This window comes from Aphis gossypii, unplaced genomic scaffold (genome assembly GCF_020184175.1).
Source record: "Aphis gossypii isolate Hap1 unplaced genomic scaffold, ASM2018417v2 Contig01066, whole genome shotgun sequence".
Taxonomy (NCBI): domain Eukaryota; kingdom Metazoa; phylum Arthropoda; class Insecta; order Hemiptera; family Aphididae; genus Aphis; species Aphis gossypii.
The window spans coordinates 1-21,172 of NW_026083438.1; the positions used below are offsets into that span (position 1 = coordinate 1).

The following is a 21,172-nucleotide window of genomic DNA, read 5'->3' on the forward strand; positions in this document are numbered from 1 at the left end:
GTATTTCCACTATGTGTATTGTTGTGCGATTTTTTGATAACGATATAGGTAAAATATGTCCACGGTTCTGGGATTTATTACCAGTACATAACTTAGAAAATCCTGATAAAGTTCATGCAGGCGCTGCGGCTGAAAATATTTTTTCGAGTGTTATTGGCTCATTCAAAAAATATAACGTCAATGTGGACAATATAATTGGTTTTGGGTCGGATAGTTGCTCAACAATGATGGGGAAAAACAATTCTGTATCCACCAGAATGAATGAAATGTTTCCCGGTGTTTTTATAATGCGATGTATTTGTCACTCACTTCATCTGTGTTGTAGTGAAGCTTGTAAATATTTACAAAGGAGATTGGAAGATTTAGCGCGAAACGTATTCAACTTTTTCTCGCATAGTAGTAAACGACAATCTCAATATGTAGAATTTCAAAAATTTTTAAATATTGATGTTCATAAAATCTTACATCCTTCCAAACTCGTTGGTTGTCATTGGCTTGTGTGGTAGAACGATTATTAGAACAAAGGGATGCTCTTAAGTTATTTTTTACCGACAAATGGATTTCTGATAAATTATTACCATCTGAAACAATTTATAATCAGCTTTTGGATCCATTTACAAAGGGATATTTTTATTTTTTGCAATGGATATTACCTAAGTTCACTACACTCAATCAGTATTTCCAAACTGATAACATAGTGCTTAATACACTACACAAGAAAATGGAAATTACATTTAAAGATATACTATTAACTTACATGAGAAGAGACTATATTTTACAAACTCCATTGTCTGAAATAAATAGTCAAATAAAGAGTAATTCTGAAATTTATTTTGGTGTTAAAATCATGAATCACATAATATTGGATTGCATAAAGGCCAGACCAGATTTATTAAAAGAGTTTTATGCAAGATGTATTGACTTTTTAAAAATTAGTTGTTATCAAATAAAAAAACGGTATAATTTTTCAGATCCAATTCTTCCTTTACTTGATATTCTTACTCCATCAGTTACACTTTCCATAGATAAGAGATCAGAATATAATGCGATTGACTCAATAAGTTGTTTAACTCAAAAACTTACAAGAATTGGAAATAATGATTTATTGTACACTATTGACGATCAATGGCGTTTAATCAGCATGGTAGAATCATCTGAAAATATAATTAATGAAAAAGAGCCTGACAAATTTAGGATACAAATAAAAAATTTGGAATCTGGTCAATTTTATGAACTGGCAATATTTGCTTTATCTGCTATGTCGTTGCCACATTCCAACGCTTGCTGTGAACGTATATTTAGTAAAGTGAACCGAGTAAAAACAAAGTCAAGAAACAAACTTATTACCAATTCTGTTGCAGCAACTATAATGACCAGTGAATGCATTAAAAGAAAAGAAGGTTGCTGTTACAATTTTGTACCTTGGAAAGAAATGTTTGACATGATGACTTCTAAAAATGTATATCCAAAAGATGTAGATACAATTTGTGGAATTGAAGACTTTGTGGTAGATGAAATATAATGTAAAACATAATGATTTAAATAAGTGTTGGATCTTTTTTAATTAAACTGACAAATAGACTATAAAAGACTGTGATTATATTATTTAGTTAATTATGTGTAATTATAATACTATTTATTTTAATTGAAATTTGATAACGTAAATGTATAATATTAATTATTACATAGAACAATATATTTTATTATTTACCTTAAGTAATTAAATATTATTTTAATATAGTTATTATCAGGGGTGTAGATAGTTATCTACAGCCGAGGCATAGAGTAATATAGAGAGGTCCTTACGATCGCGATTTGAAGCGAACTAGGTGTACTTCCAATGTTACCTCAACATACAATAAGTACTATTGTACTGTCTCCATTGTTATATTATTTAATGCATTTTGAAACATATTATTGTACAATGGGAATATTGTATCAAAATATTGTTATATTATTATAACAAATTATAAAAAATACTTTGATCATTGATAAGATATTTTGAGTAGGTATAAGATTATTAAGATTCAAAATACATGATCCATATAATAAATATATGTTAAATGGTATTATAATTGTATTATGTACATTGTACCTACACACTACTATGTGTCCATTGTCTACAAAGTGTATACTCTATAGTTCAAAATAATTTTGTTATAAAATACTTACCTATATAGATCTATAGTACTCATTACTCAATATATATTTTCATTGCTGTTAGTGGAATATGAGACTAAACTATTAAATCATAAATTCCTATAATATACAATTATTTAACTCTTGTATTTTACTCTTACACAGTTTGATATATGAAAAGGTTTAAAAGGTTTATTTTTTTTTTAATAAGAAGTGTATATAATTTTTCTATTTGATATAATATATTATTTTTAATCAGTCAATAAAATAATAATTGTACAATACAATAAATGATAATAATAATACAATTAACAATTTAAAAGTAATAATAATAATAGTTCTATAGGAGTGTTCATTTATTTTTTAGTATAATCATAATTCATAACATACCTAATATATATATATTAAAAAAATATTGATATTTAGGTTTGAAATTAAAATTTACTGTCCTCTAAATAATGTAATTTTATTGTACCAAGTTCTTAATGAATCAGTTTCATTTTTTTTTTCTACACAAGTAGTGTGTTTTAATATCAAAATATGAATTAATAATAGATTTTATAAGTAAGATGATATGGTTTGAAAATGGGCCATTGTCAGAGTTATGGTTATAAATTGAATCAAATACACGATTATTGCAAAAATAATTCAATGTTTTTGTAACAATTAACATTTTATTCAATGGTTTTGTGTCATAACTGTAAGACTTCATGACTTTTTCAGTTTGTAGAGCAATTAAAATGACATCATCACTTGGATATGATAATCCACCTTTGTCTCTAACATTAATTAATGAGGTTATAAAATCATTTTTATCACCAAACAAAGCATTACAACAAATATCACATTTAATTTTAGATGATAATCTATGACAAATAAAACCAGATATAAATCACAACTTCTTTTAGATAGTTACTCATAGTAATTTTATCTGATGTAATTTTATAATCGTGATCTTTAATATAATGAGTTTGGGGCTGTGAAATTGTATCTTTATACAAAATAGCATTACTGTCGTTAATTATGTCGACTGGATCTTTTATAGCATCTTTTACACTAGAGCAATTTAATATATTAATTTCATCTAAGGGTATACAGTTTCCTTGAGATCCATCTTTGATTTTGGCATTTATTAATAATTTACGATAAGCAGATCTAAATTGACGAGCTGTAGGATTATCATTGTGACCACCGTGAGATCGAATTGTACCATAAAAGAGTTCGATATGATCCTGGCTAAGTTTATAAAACAAATAAATTCAGTAAATCGGGCTTCAAATAATGATTGTACAATGAATTTAATGATTCGAAACAAATGAGGAATCCTAGGAAACCAGTTTTCCTTGCAGATTTTAAAACTGGAACATTAGTGACTTGACCATTTTTATTTTCCACTAATTGTAAATTTTTAATATAATTAGAAAATTCTTCATAAAATGTGTTAATTTCAATAATATTATTTTTACAGACAGCTTTTGATTTCCCATACTGGTTTATTGATCTAGAATTTTTGATGTCAAATGCGTCATTGAAATATTTAATAAATGCAATAGTAGGACCACTGTCTTTAAAATCAGGAAGTTTTAAATTATCTCTACAAAACTTAAGAGCTTCAGACACAGATCGACTTAAAAGTTGGGTCGCTAACTTTACCTTAATTTTTTGTCTTGTGTAAAAAACATGTTGCTTTTTAAGCTTATTTGCTAAATGGCATCCTTCATTTTCTTGTAAGATTAAAAGCTTATTGATGTATTCAAAATCAATGACACCCCCATTTATATCAATAAATTGACGTTTTTCACCGAAAGCATTTCTTATTAACTTTACCATATGAGCTGGGTCTGGAATTATTGATATGGTTTTGACAACGTAATCAACTTTAAAACTGGTATTCAAATTATCAACATCCAAAACACAACCAAGAATTTTGACCATATTCATGTTGGTAGGGTATCCATCAAATGTGAGAGAGACAATTGTTACTTCAGTTTTACTTAGAAGGTCTATACAACGATTAACTAATTCTGCTTTCTGTGAACTATTAATATGGTTGATTAAAAAGTAGCCAACAGGAATTTTCCATGCCTCATTAACAGCAACTACTAAAAAAACTAAGGACTCTTTAGCTTTTTCCATGCTTTCATTACAAATAGAATCGCCAATATTTACATAGCCATGGTAATTTGTTCCATCCCATTCTACATGCTGCCTTATAGCCATTTCATCTATAACTAATGCACAATACACAGGGTTTAAAGTATTTTTACATATTAAGGCAAGAGTGTTAAACGCTTCTATTGTAAACCCTGGTTCACAATTGGTATTAGAATACCATTTTCCAAGCGTTCGAGGATGTGGAAGAATTGTATTAAATTTTTTTCTGACAAATTTGTAAGCAGATACAGAACGAAAGTGCAAGGAAATAGCAAATCTACGAAGTTCTGGACAATATTTTCTAATTGGTGCCATTCCAGCATTTTTCTTAGCAAGCCTTGTAATTAAATGCTTATTCTTACCGAAATTATCCAGTAGCAATGTTGATGTGTCTTCGTTTATTAAATTGTTATCTTTAAGGTTTGAAATGATGCATTTTAAAGATACAATTTTTTTTCTCTGGCGTCGAATTGTTTGGTTCAAAATTTTAATTTTTTTTTATTTCAAATTTGTGTTATGGGCTAGGACGGAAATTCCTCGTTTAAGAAACCGTCTTCTGGGTGTGTCATCGTCTTCCACAATACTGGCTTCAACAAACAATTCTCTATTGACCTAGTAAAAACAATAAGAACAATAAATACTAATAGTGTGATAAAAAATGTTAAACATAAAAAAAAAATTAAACATACATTGGTTGACAATTCATTATAAGATACTAGACTGTCATTGGTGATTGCAATTTTGTCTTTAGAACAACTTGGTTCCAGACACTCAACTCCATCCACTTCAGGTTCAAATATCTTAGGAGATTTTGAAATGATGCTAAGTTTATCTTCTATATCATCCACTTTTTGTTCCTCATTAGAATTCAAATTTGTTGTTATCTCGGGATAATCTAATTTACCCTAACATAATACAATAATATTATATTTAGTATAATGAATAAAAAAATTATTATGTACAATTAACTTACAAAACAAACACGTTGAATTATTAACGATGGTATAGCTGTAGGTTTCAACATAGTATTTTTAATATACACATTAAAAGAATCAGCCACAAAATGAACAGAAAAGAGTTACAACATACAATTTTTAACTGGTTGGACGATTTTAATTGCTGGTCTTATACGCTTGCATACAAATTTATGTTTAAAATATGAGGATTTAGAGTTATTTACCAGAAGATTGCCTTGAAAATTTATTTGGCACAATTCGCATTCAAAATGGTAATTGCATAAATCCAACAACTATACAGTTTCAACGTACTTTCAAAAAATTATTTTGTCTAAATTATTTTGAGTATAATGATAGAGCAAATTGTATAGAAGATTTAGACAGCGTTTTAACCAATATAAACAATACACCAGCAGAACAGTTGAAAATAATTTTTCCTGAGAAAAAATCTGTTATTCAAATAAATAAGTTAAGTGTTGATGATAGACATTATAGGTGTTTGGCATTACCAGAAAGAAATACATTCATATGCATATGTGGTATTTTAATTAGTAAATGCTTAAAAATTCATTCTTGTGATTCATGTTTGGAATACGCTCGATCTACAACAGAACTTTCCAGTGAACACTTTTTCACCTACTTCAAGTCACATCAACAGGATTTAACTTCAATATTTTCTTCATTAATGACTCCAGATTCTTAATTTTTGCCAGTATGTGTATGAGTTGGACCAATTATTCACTATTAACTTTCCTTTTTTGTTACCGTTGCCAAAAGTTGGAGAAAAAATTAAAAACTTGATGAGTATTGTATATTTTGAACATACTTGTCCTCAGTTTCCCAAAGATTATTTGTTAAATTTATTTATTAGATTCAGAATTTATACCACTTATCCAGAACCAACAGATCTCTTAAAGGCCCTAAGCCCAAAAACAGAAAACTCCAAATTTTGTGTAATTTATAACTTTTTTCTAATCATAGTTTATGTGTATAATGTAATGTATTTTTAAATGTAACACTTGTATTGACTTAGTCTCTAAGATTATGACTTAATATTATTATTTATGTATATGTTTTATTATTATGTGTAAATAATTATATTCAAAAATCTATGACTATTTTGGATATTTATTTTTATTATTCAACCTTGACAACTCTTCTCTCTTTATATATTAATATAATATTATTCATGATGAATTATTTAGGTGTGTTATAAATTAAAACATGTTTTTCTTTGTAAAACAGAATGGGCGGCTGTATATATTATTTCCGCGGTGCTGCAACTCAATAAATCTAACATGTATCATGTATGCCATTTTTGAAAAACAATTTTTGTATTCAATTATTAATCAATAAATAATGAGGAGTATTTGATAATAAATAGGTAGAATGGTTAAACTAGTCAGTTTCTTTTAGTTTAAAGAAGTTACATTATTATACATTATTTACCACGGTGTCCAATTTAAACAATACAAGAAAGGGCGCTATCATATTTTGAAATCTATCAAAGCAAATTAAATATTAATATTGTATGATAATTCACATACAGTTTTTAATCAGCGAAAAATAACTATGCGTTAAAACATTTCATAAAAATGTATAAATATTTTCTGCTCTTACTAAAATCTAAAAGAAATAAATGCAACAAAATATAAAAATTATATTTTATTATGTAAAAATTGTATTGTAGTTTCATATTTATTGTTTAGTGACAAGTACTGATGATGAATCTGTTCAAAGTAATAGTCCTCTTAGAACTCCGGGTGCCAAGAAATAGAAAACATGGCATTACGAACACAAGTATCAAGAGCACTGGGAAAACGATGAAGATTTTAAAAAGTGGATTGGACGTAGTAAGAAAGGAAATTTTTATTTTTACTGTAAATTTTGTTTGAGCGATTGCAAAGGTGGGTCGTCGGCAGTGAAAAAACACCAGTCATCTAACAAACACAAACAAACTTTGAAAAATGTCAAAGTCACATCTGTTTTTGATATGCCTTCTACCAAAAATTTGATTTCTTCTGTCCGTAAAGTGAAAGCTGCAGAAATTCGCATAGCATCGTTTATTGCAGAACATAATCTACCCATAAATTCGGTTGATCATCTGGTTGGGTTAATAAAATCCATTGGTTTAGAACGTAAAGATTTAGAGAAGTTATCGTACAACAGAACTAAATGTACACGTCTCATAAACAATGTTGTTGGAGCTACAGGATTTGATAACGTTTTAAATATTAGGAAAAATCATAAATTTTCAATTTTAGTTGATGAATCGACAGATCATAGCTGCATAAAACATTTAGCGACTGTTGTACGAACATGCATCAATTTTGTAGTATCCGACTCGTTTGTTACCTTGTTGCCATTAGCAAATGCCACATCACAAAATATGTATGAAGTAATTACCAATTACTTTATTAAACATCAAATCCCATATAAAGATAATTTGATTGGATTTGCTTCCGATGGAGCAAATGCGATGATGGGTGTAAACAATTCATTACAAACTAAATTAAGAGCTGATGTTCCCAATTTGTTTATACTAAAATGTGTTTGTCACTCATTGGCCTTATGAGCAGATTATGCGTGTAAAAAATTACCAGATACAGTTGAAAACATGGTTCGCTTGGTTTATACATATTTTCAACAGAGCTTTAAACGTCAAAAAGAATACGAGTCTTTTCAAATTTTCTGGTCAATCAAACCACATAAACTGTTGCAACTATCAGGCACCCGGTGGCTTTTTGTGTTAGCTGCCGTAGAGCGTATTTTGGAACAATACAAAGCTCTGCAATCGTACTTTTATCTGGAGAAGTTTAAAGATGTATTAAATGGAACAAACATTTCTAATTATTTAGATGACCCAAAAAACAAATTGTATTTAGAGTTTTTAACTTTCATTTTGCCTACAATAGTAAATGTTAATCTTGAATTTCAATCAGAAACTCCCAAATTGTACTTGCTTTATGATCGAATTGCTTCTGCTTATAAATTTATTCTACAGTGCTACATAAAACGAAACATTTTGAATAATACTGACATTTCTGTACTGCAGTACCTTAATCCTGAAAATTATCTACCATCAGAAAATATATACTTGGGACCTGCAGTAGCTGTAGCATTTCAAAACAATGTCTTAACCGTACAAGATAAAGAAATTTTTCAAACTAATTGTTTAAGTTTTCTGGTAGAATGTGCCAGGCAAATATTTGTACGGTTTCCATTTAATTCAAATGAAGTAAAATCATTGAAACACATGACATTTTTAGATCCAAACAATGTGAAAAATACAACCACTTTAGGATTGGTTTCCATTTGTTTCTCTAAGCTTGTAAATGACCCAAATGAACTTGACAGAGAATGGCGTTTATTTATCAGTAACATAAACATTGACAAAGAAAAGTCTGTTCCTAAATTTTGGAAAGATAGTCTTACTATTCTTAAAGGTGATGATACACTCATGTATCCTGAAATAAATAATTTTGTTACTGGATTACTATCACTGCCACACAGTAGTGCTTGTGTTGAGAGAGTGTTTAGTGCTGTAAATATAAACAAAACAAAATTAAGGAACCGATTGCCTACAGAAACATTGTGTGGATTGTTACTGTCAAAACAATTAATTAAAGAATGTGATGATAAAACCTGTTATAATTATGATATAACAAAAACCACCATTGATAAACATTAGGCAGGTAACTAAGAGACTGATCAATAAGACGGTTTTTTTTTTTTTTTAATAATTTTATAAAATTTAATTTACAGTGTTATTTATTTTTAAGTCCGTATTGATTATTAATTGTTTATATTATTTCAATAAGTGTACCAAGTTTCTTCTATTTATTTAAGAATTTCTTTTTTATTATATTATAGTTTTGCTGTTAACTAATTCAGTGTATTCATTATATTTTATTTCAGTTTGGTTGATTATTATTAATTGATGTTTATATTATTATTTCAATATGTGTATTAGGTCTGTACTATTTATTAAAGCATTTGTTTTTTATATTTTTAGCCGTCTTTATAGCAGCTTTGAATCCACATCCTGCACCAATTTTACGTTTTACCTTCATACCCGTAGTGACTAACCACGCTGCTGTCTTTTCTTTTAAATTTGAGTTTTTTGAATTGAATCTATTCTAAACCCTATTTTCTAATATATAATCTGCTTTTTGACGGTCTGTCAAAGAGTTGCTGGGATCATAAGCGATATCGTGTTCTTTACACGCTTAATCTAAAGGATTGATACCTTTATCACCACGATGCAACCGTTTTCTTAATTTTGTCCCAGGACCGCAGTACTGATAACCTAAAATGATATATATATATATATATATATATATATAAATTATAAACATTTAAAGTGACATAGTTAGGTTATGTGCGTGGTAGAATTTATAATTACCTGGTAAATGAAGTTCAAACGGTAATTTGTTTATAAGAGTGTTAATTATACCTCCGCCTTTATTCTTGTTGTTTCTGCGAACGGGTGACATCGTGTAATGGTGAGATTATAAAGATTGCACAGCTATTTATACATAATCATTATATAATAATGAAGTTTGTCGATCAACAAATAAATTTCATGGTGGAAAATGTCGACCCATCTACGACTCGTGAATCAAGACAAGGAGCGCTTTTACCAAATACCTGTCGTGCTTTAGTTGTTGGCCTTTCTGGATGTGGTAAAACAAATTTAATTTATGCCTTATTGACTAATATAAATGGTAATCGATTTCATAACGTTTATATATACTTGAAAACACTCGAACAACCTAAATATAAAATGCTTTGTGACATTTTAAAAGATGTCGAGGGAGTTTGGTTATTCACTTTTCATGAAAACGATGAGGTTATCCCTCCAAAAAAAGCATTACCAGATTTTGTTTTTATATTTGATGATATTCTATGTGAAAATCAAAATATTATACGTTCTTACTACACGCGCTGTAGATATAACAACATTGATGTATTCTATCTAGCACAATCATTCGTACGCATACCAAAACAACTTATTCGAGACAATAGTAATATGATAATTCTATTCAAGCAAGACGAGACTAATTTAAAACACGTTTACATGGAGCACTGCTCTGGTGATATGAATTATCCTGAGATTTAAGAGTTTTGTTAATGTTAATCTGGTGATATCCTGATGCTAGATCAAGTGTTGAAAAGTATTTGGAAGACCCCAATGACTCTAGTATTTCTAATAGATTTGGAAGTTCATAGGCTTCATTTTCGGTTACCTCATTTAATTTCCTAAAATCTACACATACTCGAAGCTTGTATTTCCCGTTTATATCTTAGTTTTTCTTTTTCACTACTACAAGTGGAAAATTGAACGGTGATTTGGAATCGCGTATTATATTATTTTGTTTCATTTCTACAATTTGTTTTTCAATTTCTTCTTGGTATGCCCATGGAAGTCTATAAGGACGGATATTAATCGGTTTTGTACAACGCGGTGTGTTTATAGTATAGGTGACTACTTTGGTAGCACTTAAAAATAATCCCTTGGTAAGTAAAATAAATCCGCGTAATCGTAACATAGTCCTAAAATATTCTCCCGTTCTTCTGTATTTAGATCTTCTGTTCTAATTTCGTTTTTTAATTTTTCGATCCTACCCGATTGTATCTCGTTTTCGGATGATACTTTGAGTATTGTTTCACGGTAAGGTTCCCACTCTATGTTTTGTGTTGACGGTTGATCGATTATAAATGGTTCCTTCGAAATATTTATTATATTACTAATAGTTTTATTACCATGCACTGGGCTAACCTTCGCTATTATTACATTTTCGTTAAGATCCTGTTTTTTAATAGTTAAGTAAATAATTAAGTCATGTTTTATTTCATCATTGTTATTTATTAGCAAAACGCAGTTATTCCGTGGTGGAATAACCACTTTTTCGTAACCTGCGGCAGATTCGGGTATGGTCAACAGGTTTTGGCTGTAGTCCATAATAACCTTGTGTTGTTTCAAAAAGTTACGACCTATGATACCTGATTCAGCTATGGGAAAGTCACCGAATACGACGTCGGATTTTATGATTAATGTAGCATCGTTAATTTGCATAGTCGTATTGACCGTTCCGATAGTGTTTATAGGCGTCCCGTTAATACCTTTTATATTACGCTTCTCTCTTTCGTTAACAACGACCTGCCCCTCTAATGCGGTTATCTTAATTAAATTCATTTCAGCGCCGAAATCTACTAAAAGTTTGATAAGTTGTGGTTTAAATTTTTGCGATGAACACATAATGTGTTCTTCATCGAAATTTGTTACTACGTGTACTTGATTCTAGTTGATTTCGCTAACCGTGTGATTTGAATAGCTAGTGCTCGGCTCGGTACTTTCGTTAGTAGTTTTTTAATTTTTTTCATTGTACATTCTTTTCTTACAATCTTTTATGTTATGATTAGCTTTCTTACAGTATTGACAGAATTTAACCTGTCCTTGGTATTCCTGTTTAACATATACGGGTTTGCTCTCCCGATTGTTAGTTGGGTTTCGAAAATTCGTGTTGCTAGCTAAGGTGTTGCGACATTCATTAGCATAATGACCCATCTTACTGCAACGATTGCATTTAATATTAATTTTATTATTTTTACTCATATTTTTATTTTGGAATTTAGGTTTTTGCCACCCGAATACGGGTTTCTCTTCCTCGATCGCGAGTGTTATAGCGCTCTCTAGTGTGACGATATTACGCGCTTTTAATAGTGTTCTGATTAAAAAGTTTACCCCGTTAATAAATACACTTAAAGCGTAAGTTTGAACTGTTTGCGAAATTATGCGTGCCTCTTCTGGTGTTTTGCCTAAGGTTAACGCGTTAGGTTAGTTCGTGGTAGGTATGTTCTATGCGTCCTGCGAAGCCTTTAATATATTCGTTTGAATTTTGTTTCATTGAACCTAATTGCATTTGCAAATAATTTATCGAATGAGTTGTCCTAAAAATTACGCGAAGGTGTTGTTTTAGTTCGTTCCATTCCTGGAACTCCCTGTAACGAACTGCGTTAAAAGCGACCCCACCTAATTGTGCTAGTATAGTTTCAAAAATCATTGGTTTTATAGTGGCTGCTACTATGCTTAATAAATGGTCACATTTAGTTATAAATGCTGCTAGATCTGCTTCGCCCCCCCCCCCCCCGTAAAAGGACGGAACCATACGAATGGCTGACTTTAGACTTAAAGTTACTGCTGCCATAGTTATACGTAAATTTTGTGGATTATAAATAATTATTTCCCAACACGGTTTTGGACTTTCAGACATATACTATATATTAATATTCTAAATGACTTACAAATTGTTCATTTTTTGTATGCTGTCTGGTCCTTGGAAAGAAATTGTGCTTGCTCCTTGGCTACACTGTTCATCGGCTGCTCGCCATGAAGAATGCTCTGCTAGGTTATCCGCCTTGTATTTAAATGCTCTGCTTTGGTTATCCGCCTTTTATTTGAATGCTCTGCTTCGGCTATCCACCTTGTATTTGAATGCTCTTGTTTGTTGGTCCCGTTGTAGTCCGTAGTCCCCTTTGACGTGCTAAGTAGGTTTATTTCAGAGAAAAAGGTCCGTTAAAGTACTCGATTTCGGGTTGGTTACCAAAATACTTCGTTCAAGTGGACCCCACACCTGACACCAAAAATCGTATGTAGTGAACTGGCAGTGACCTCAGGTGCTGCTGGCACTGCACGCGTCACACATATATATAAATATATCTCTGGAACGCTTGTCGGTCGTACGTAGTACTAGTAAAGTGACTATGTCGGTTTACTACACTAGTTTTAAATATTAATTCTACCTACCTATTTACTTATACACTGTTAACGTGAATAATATTAATGAGTTGAAAAAAATATAAAACTAAACACTGAGTTCAATTTTATAAATAAAATTATAATATATAAGTAATATAGTATTATAAATATTCCTAACCCCAAGTTCATTATAATTAATTGATTTACCTTTTGTAGATCGCGAATTGGTGCAAGCAATAATAGCGAAGAATAGTGACCGACAAAGCTAATCACAACTAGTACCTAGTCAATTGAAATTGAATAACAATTAACACCTATCACAAGTTAAATCCTTTATCATATAACAATAGTATATATTCATTATTCATATGTATATTTTGCAAATGTTAATGATAAGTATTGTATTGTATTATCATAAACCTCATGATTTTTAATAATTTTTTTAGGATTCAGAAAAACTGTAAAAACAAAAGTTTTCGATCGGTTGTAAATGCTCCCCCCACTGCGTCTAATGGGTAAATACTAAAGGCGCAATTAGGGAGCGCTTTGTATTATCACTCCCAATTTTAAAATTAGCACCCTCAAATATTTTTTATGATATCTCATTTAGTAGTGATTCAACGTTATGCCCGGAAAATTAATTGAAATTGCGCCTATGGTAAATACTAAATCCTCACAGGATACCCTAACCATATACTTGTATAGTTTATATAAAAATATTCCTAGGTAACATATAGGCTAATAGTCAGCTGACGTTACCACTAAGAATAGTTTTTGTATACAATAATTAATCATTTAATTTAAACTTAACACCTAATCATATTTCTAACCTATGATTTTGTAGTAACGGAATTGACCTATTTAATATCACTCGATACCATAAATTATGTATAGAAATAACTATATACTACTTCATCAGAAAATGAAAAAGTAAAATGAATCTAAATTATACTTTGGTGAGTCAAAATGTCCAGTAGTTTTCATAGCGTCACGAAAAACTCTAAAAAACGTAATGGAAAAATGGAAAATTTTACGCATAATTAGTTTTTCGACAAAATTGATTTTTTTATTTTGCAGTAACTCAAAAATTAATCATTGTAACTACTTGAAATTTCCACCAAGTATTTATATTAGCGTTATCTATTTACGATTAAATTTTCAATTTTACTAAGTCTTTTTATTTGAAATGCCGATAAAAAAAATTTGGCATTCAAATAACCCTTTAAAATTTAACAGAAGGTTTACTATAAGTTGTACTTATCGTAGTAAAAAAATCAAATATCGTTAGTCACAATTTTTTTTTAATAAGCATTTAAAGTTCAAATGTTTACGAAATATGTCAAAATCTCGAAAATTTACAATTAATTTTTAATTTAAAAATTCATTAAATTATAGTGATTTATACCTAAGGTTAAAACCCCCAATACAAGGTTCTCCGCAACTTTTTCTTCAAATAATTGTAAAAAAAACTCCAGGGTGAATAAAAATTTCAGAAAAAATTGTATGAGCTCAAAAAATTTAATTTGCGTAAAATAACGATATATTAAAATTTAAATATAGCTAATAATATAATACATCCTACTAATTATTCTTGATTGACAAATCATCTCCATTCAGAATCGTTTTTCGTATACAATGATACTATGTACTTGTCATTGCATTCAAATTTAACACATCCATCATAGTGACATACTCTCCATCACTACTAAACAGCAGAACGATACCCACTTGCCCAACCTTTTTTAATTTAAATATGGAAATTGTCTTACAAATTTTAATTATTTAAAACAGTAAATACGTTAACGTCAAATCAACGTTAATATGTTATCAGTATTTTTGTTTTGTTGTTGTTTTTGATTTTAAATAATTCAAGAGTTAAAATTATTTAGCCCCCCCCCCCATAAAAAATCCTGGTTACGCCTTTGAAAAGGAATATGCAAAAACCCAAACCATTGAATTATTTATAAATAAGATATGTTTTTACATATAATAATGTTTTTAGTAATCTGGTCATTAATTCAGTAAATAAGCTGCTTACTTACTCATAATAAATATATAATAAAGTACCATAGCTCAAGGAGGATGTAATATAAATACCTCCTTTTTACATGTTACTGTCACACAAAAAAAGTAAAATCAGTATAATAGAAAGCTTAAAAAAATTTTAGATACACCTAGGCGGCAGGGGCGGCTCTAGTCCCAGAGACGGGTTTGGAAGGTCAACACTCAGTTGAACCAAAGTTTTTTTCTCAGTAATATGTGGCCCCTCAAAATTACAAACTACATCAATATTGCAACGTGCTTTGATACTTATATTAAATATAATATATAAATTACTACATACTGTAGCCAACAATAACCTAAACATTGGGAGTGCAACAAACACTTTTATAATTACGATACGGGTGTAACGAATATTCTTATAATAGGATTTTAAAAGTGAGTAGTGTAACCGTGAACAATTAACACATTAACGTAACAGTTGTCGATCATCAACGGCGGCGGAGCGGCGCGAGAACACTAGCCGTATCGGCAATATTATATTATAACAATTATATTATGTGGCGACATCGTTCATGGTCAAAGACAGATCATCGCACGTACGCTTGCCACCCGGTAGAATATTATAGATACACAATTACCACCCGATAGAATATATAGATGTATAATTGACGCACGGCGTCGCTCAGATAACGCAAAGCGTGGGAAGAAGCGGATGCAGCTGATGCTGACCATCAGGGACCTGAAGGTACCGCGGGAGTCCCTGGATGATATATAAGGGAGCCCTGAATAGGCGCATTTCAGACGTGATTTACCAGAGTTAGAGCGAGCATCTTCACGTCACTCAGTTCAATTTTTATGTCTCCTGGACTTAGAATATTTTTCAATAAAAAACACTTAGAAAATATTTCAACAGTCTTCACTTTTTACAATTAATCCATTCTACACTACATCATTAAATTGCTTGTGCGTGGCACGTTACAATATGTACAATACTACAATAATCAAAAATGAAATATTATAATAATTTATATATATAATAATATTAATAATAGTAATTTATAAAATGTACACTGACTCAAGAACATTTCTATAAAAATATAATTATAAATGTACAAGTATATTATGATGATAGAAAAACGTGAAGACTGGGTATTGAAGTATAAATATCGTGTATGAAATGGTACGGCCGGTGCCGTCCCTAGACAGTTTTCAAGAGGGTGGGGGGTGATTCTATTTTTTAAATAAATAACTACCCTATATGTATTTTTCAAAAGTTTGGGTGAACTTAATTCAATTTTATTGACTTATTTTTTTTATAATGCATTTACATTATAAATAAGCTTATATAAAATTATATTTTATAATTGTATATATTAAAAATTGTTATGGGGGAGGCGAATGCTTCTTCGCACTCCCCTTGGGAACGTACCTGCCGCCGCAAATCAACAATAATATAGTATACCTAAATCGAAAAACATTCGTACGGTACGCGCGGCTGCCTTAATCTATACAAAACATACACAGGCTGTTGTTCACATAAATATATAGGTAACATAATGCATGTTACTAAAGACCAGCTAAAAATTTAGCAATATTGAGCAACATACTAGTACGAACAACCAATTTTAATAATGTAATAAGTACATTTGTATTTATGAAAAAGCGTATACAATTATTGTAATATTCTTTACTATAGGTACTTATATTTTTTAATATATTATAATAAAAATATAACTTAGTACATGAATTATTTTTGTATTGAACTATCTTCTATTGTAAAAATGAAAACGATAATTATTGAAAACTAAAATAATATAAATATACTACAACTATATTATGTACCTATACAATTAATAAAACAGTAATGTAAATATGTGACTTATGTCTCATATGTCTCATTTCTTAGACATATATTAAATGTTGATATTAAAATATAATATAAATAAAGTAAATCGCGAACGTAGCGAGCGACTTTGTAAAGCATAGCTTATTAAACCTTCTATACATGCAGACATGCAGTGGCCTTTCGTAAGGATTGGTCTTACTCCCAAAAATATTATTCTCTATAATTTTTATAATCTGTGGTTTTAATCTAAGCTAACTTAAAAAAAATAAAAACAATTATTTTTCGTAAATCCGTTTTGTTTATATTGCGCAAAGGTCAAAGAAATAATAAACGATGCGTTGACATCCTTTTAATATAAGTCTATTATAATATTCAACATCAAAATGCTTTTTAAAACGTTATTTTCATTCAAAATATTATCTTTTATTGAAATTGAGTGTTTTATGCTCTTATCAGTTATTCAGTTACTATTATGAATGATTTTTTTATGTGACAATAATCTAATAATACGATTATCGTACGATTTCTACCACAGGGATTGCGGTGTGAAGGAGTAACATTATATTTAAATAACTTTTTAAAATAATTTTATTCATAGAATTGTATTGACATTATTGACAAGATTATTTTATTGCTAATCAAATATTTTATTTTTAATAAAATGAAATCATTCTCTGTCCATCGTCCATCAGTACACGTCATAGACATAATAGAATGGACTGCGCTTTCCTATAATCACAACACGGGAATCAGTCAGCCTACATTGAGCGAGAGAGATAGACACAGGTTTGTGGGCACTCATGGAATACAAATTAAATTTCATGGAATAAACAGTAAAACGGAAATATTTAAAGTAGACTCAATTCAGAATCATAGGCATTATGCATTATTAGGGCAGATGACTTGTAGCATATTTGCATCAGGGGCGTAATTAAAGAGATGATTAGGGGACAGATCCCCCCAACATTTTTTTTTTATTGATAACATTAGATGAAAGTAATGGTTAACTATACCATTCAAACTATACTCTCATTCCAAAGCAAACAATTTTGTTTACTTTGATTAATCAATAGTAGTTTAAATATACCTATAATTAATTAGATGTATTATGCTAAGTTGTTGCAGATCACAGATTTAATTAATATAATTATGCTTGTATTTTTGATTCTTAAAATAAGACATGCGGGTTGTTATCGTGAACACATTCGTGCCAATGCACAATAGATTCCTGAATAGTGATTAGTGAACCATACTTTTTTCTATAAATAATTTTCATTGACTAGGTATATAATATAGCCGTATGCGAGTTCGTATTTAATCGTTTATACTTTATTGTCACTTGTCAGTCTGTCACTAGAAGCCAATTAGTAAATCTTAATAATTGTTATAGGTACACATTATTAATATGAAATATTTGTATTATTGTTCCTTTTTATTATTCAAACGTGAAGTTATACTATGGAACAAAAAAAGAAAAACACTTGCTTCTTATTTTGTCAAAAAAAAAAAAAAAAAACAATTCATGTAATAAAATTATAATTAATGATCATACCAAGGTAAGAATGACTAAATGATGCTCATAATTTTTTTTCTAATTTCTTGAATGTGATTATTACTTATTAGAATTAGATTAATAATTAAATCCAATAATTTATTAGGAACTTGAGATTCTTATTTATATTTCTTTTTTTAAATTTGAAATAAACATACAATGAATATTCACGTGTGTAATTATATTATATACAAACAACATAATAGGTATTACAATTCAAACTTAAATAATCCAAACTACAAACTTAATAGAACAAAATACTTAAGATATTATTCAAAATAAGGTATAAACAAAATTATTAATAATGTAATACAGGTATTTGACCCAAAGTACATAAAACAAAATGCTTACAATATTATTGGAAATAAACAATAAAAAAACGTATATTATTATATTATTCACAAAACAATAAAAACTTATATAGACACTTAAAAATAATAATTTCTTACTGACCTTTGAAGTGAATGGTTTTAGTTAGATGAGATCGAATTCTTTCAGAAGGTTGACTAAAAGTTTTATTGTGATGGTGCAAACGTAGTGTAAAATATGTCTTAAAAATTAATGTAACTATTTGTAATAGGTGATTATCTAAGGGAGACTGATCATATGTATATGTATATGTACCAAAAGACTTAAAAATATGGTAGATATCTGAATTTTCAATGAAGATTTTATTGTTAAATAAGAAATTATATTTTCCTTACATTTAATTTCATTTTGGTGGCTTTTAAAAATTGTTTCAGATAATTTACATAGCTTTACAACATCTGTTGAAGATTTAATTAGGCCTCCTTGATTTTTTATATTCAACAAAAAGATATTTGATGAATCATTCAAAAGTGCTTTTACACATTCGTTACAGTTTATTTTAATTTTTAGTTTTTTTCACAACAAAGCCGGCTATATATTCCACTATATCCGTGACACACATATCAATTTTGTCAATATAAAAATTATTTAAGAAATTTTTAAGGCCGTTTTTAATGTCATCAAAATTATCATTTACATAACTTTCACCATCTTCATAACAAAGTATGTCTATAAATGAATTAGGGTTTTTTTTTATCTTGGTTGAACCAATTGACAGTATTGGTATTAGATCTATATTCATACAATTAGCAGCTTTGAATTGAGCAGCAATAGGATTGTTAGAAAATCCACCCCTAGCCCTCACTGCAGAAAAAAACATCTCCAAATGGTCTTGTGAGAGCTTATAAGTAAGCAAGTACTCCAAGTGACCATCTTCAAACATATCTGTCTGATGAAGATATGAGATATACTTCTTAAACATAGTAAAAGTCCAACAAATCCTGTTTTTCGTGAAGACTGAACCAAAGGTATTCATTTATTTTGTTTAACATCTTTACACTTCAAATTTTGCAAGTATGATATTGATGATTGTATAAAAGTTTGAATATTTGTATTATCGAAAAGTTTTAATGGCTTTTTATATTCTGCTTTATTTGGGTAATTTCGGGTGTTTACAAAATCAAAAATGTTGTTGATATTGATACAGAAAGTGATAGTTGAAGCACAGTTGTTAAAATCTGTTAGTTTTAAATTATTTATACAGTAGGTCATTGCATCAGCCACATTTTGGCTAAATGTTTGTGCAGCTAACCTCACCTTCATAATATTTTCTTTAAAATAATTGAGGTGTCTGTTTCTATTTTTTTTTTATGGCAAAATGGAGCCCAAGACCATCTTGTATTGCTACAAATTTTTCAAAATATTGCCATTTTATTGGGTTTTTATTTTCAACATATAACTGTTTCCAGTCTCCAAGAGCATTTCTGCATAACTTCAGCATGTGCGCTGCATCTAAGAATATATGCACATTGTCATTGTGACGCGGCCTGGTTGACGGCAGTGGTTGTCACAGGTCGGTCGTGACAGGTGACGTATGAAAAACAAAAAAAAAAAATAAAAATAAAACACAAACGTCGGGTGGTAGTTATATGCCTTAGCAGCAGGTTTATTTGATGAACGCACGGGGTGTGATTAACACAAAAAAAGTAATGATAATTATAAACGGCAACACAAAAACCAAAATGTGCGATCACAAATACGGTCGTAGTAAAAAAAAGTGATGTTGCGTCGGGCTTGCGGAACGGTAAGTTTTCCGTAATACGGTTAGCGCAAGAGAGAGCGATCGCCGGCGGCCGGCACTCGTCCGGCGCGACTTGTCTTCCCGTCCCGCCTAAGCCTTTGTGGCATCGAAGGAGAGTCGACGGTGTCGCTTCGTTGTCACCCATAGTGGTGGTTGATTAAGTTGTAGACCGGTCACTGCGGTGCCTGTACTTTGTACTGGCAGCCGTTGCGTACCGTATGAATTGTTGACTGGATGTTTGAAAAATGTGGAATCTGAATCAGTTGAAAGGTTTGCACCTAAACAACGATCCATTGAGAAGTTTGCAGCAGTTCCATAAAATGTTAGTGTTCTAATGGAAGCACCAGTATCATTAAGTTTGGTCTAACACATATTAACTAAATTTGCCTTTTCTTGAGCAGACATTCCATTGATTAGAAACTAGGCAACAGTAACTTACCAACGTGAATTTATAACCACTTCTATAAATACTAGCGCCTCTTTTGCCTTTGGTAAGCCATCAAAGTCTTGTATCTAAACCTAAATTAACATACCCTTGAATTCTATCATTATTAAAATGTAAATCTTCTTTAATAAACATTTCATCCATTAATAAGGCACATATTAATTTTTTTCCTTTGGTTTTCATCAATTCATCAACCTTAATTTT

The 21,172-nt window shown here is 29.9% G+C and overlaps 1 protein-coding gene across 1 annotated transcript; it reads left to right on the top strand.

The window, feature by feature from the left end:
• Positions 1 to 6,964: 6,964 nt before the first annotated feature.
• On the top strand, positions 6,965 to 9,070 carry LOC126555759 (uncharacterized). Its single transcript, XM_050210642.1, has 2 exons — positions 6,965 to 7,102; positions 7,900 to 9,070. The coding sequence occupies exons 1-2, from the start codon at positions 6,971 to 6,973 to the stop codon at positions 8,938 to 8,940; spliced, it is 1,173 nt and encodes a 390-aa protein (XP_050066599.1). The 5' UTR covers positions 6,965 to 6,970; the 3' UTR covers positions 8,941 to 9,070.
• The last annotated feature ends 12,102 nt before the right edge of the window (positions 9,071 to 21,172 follow it).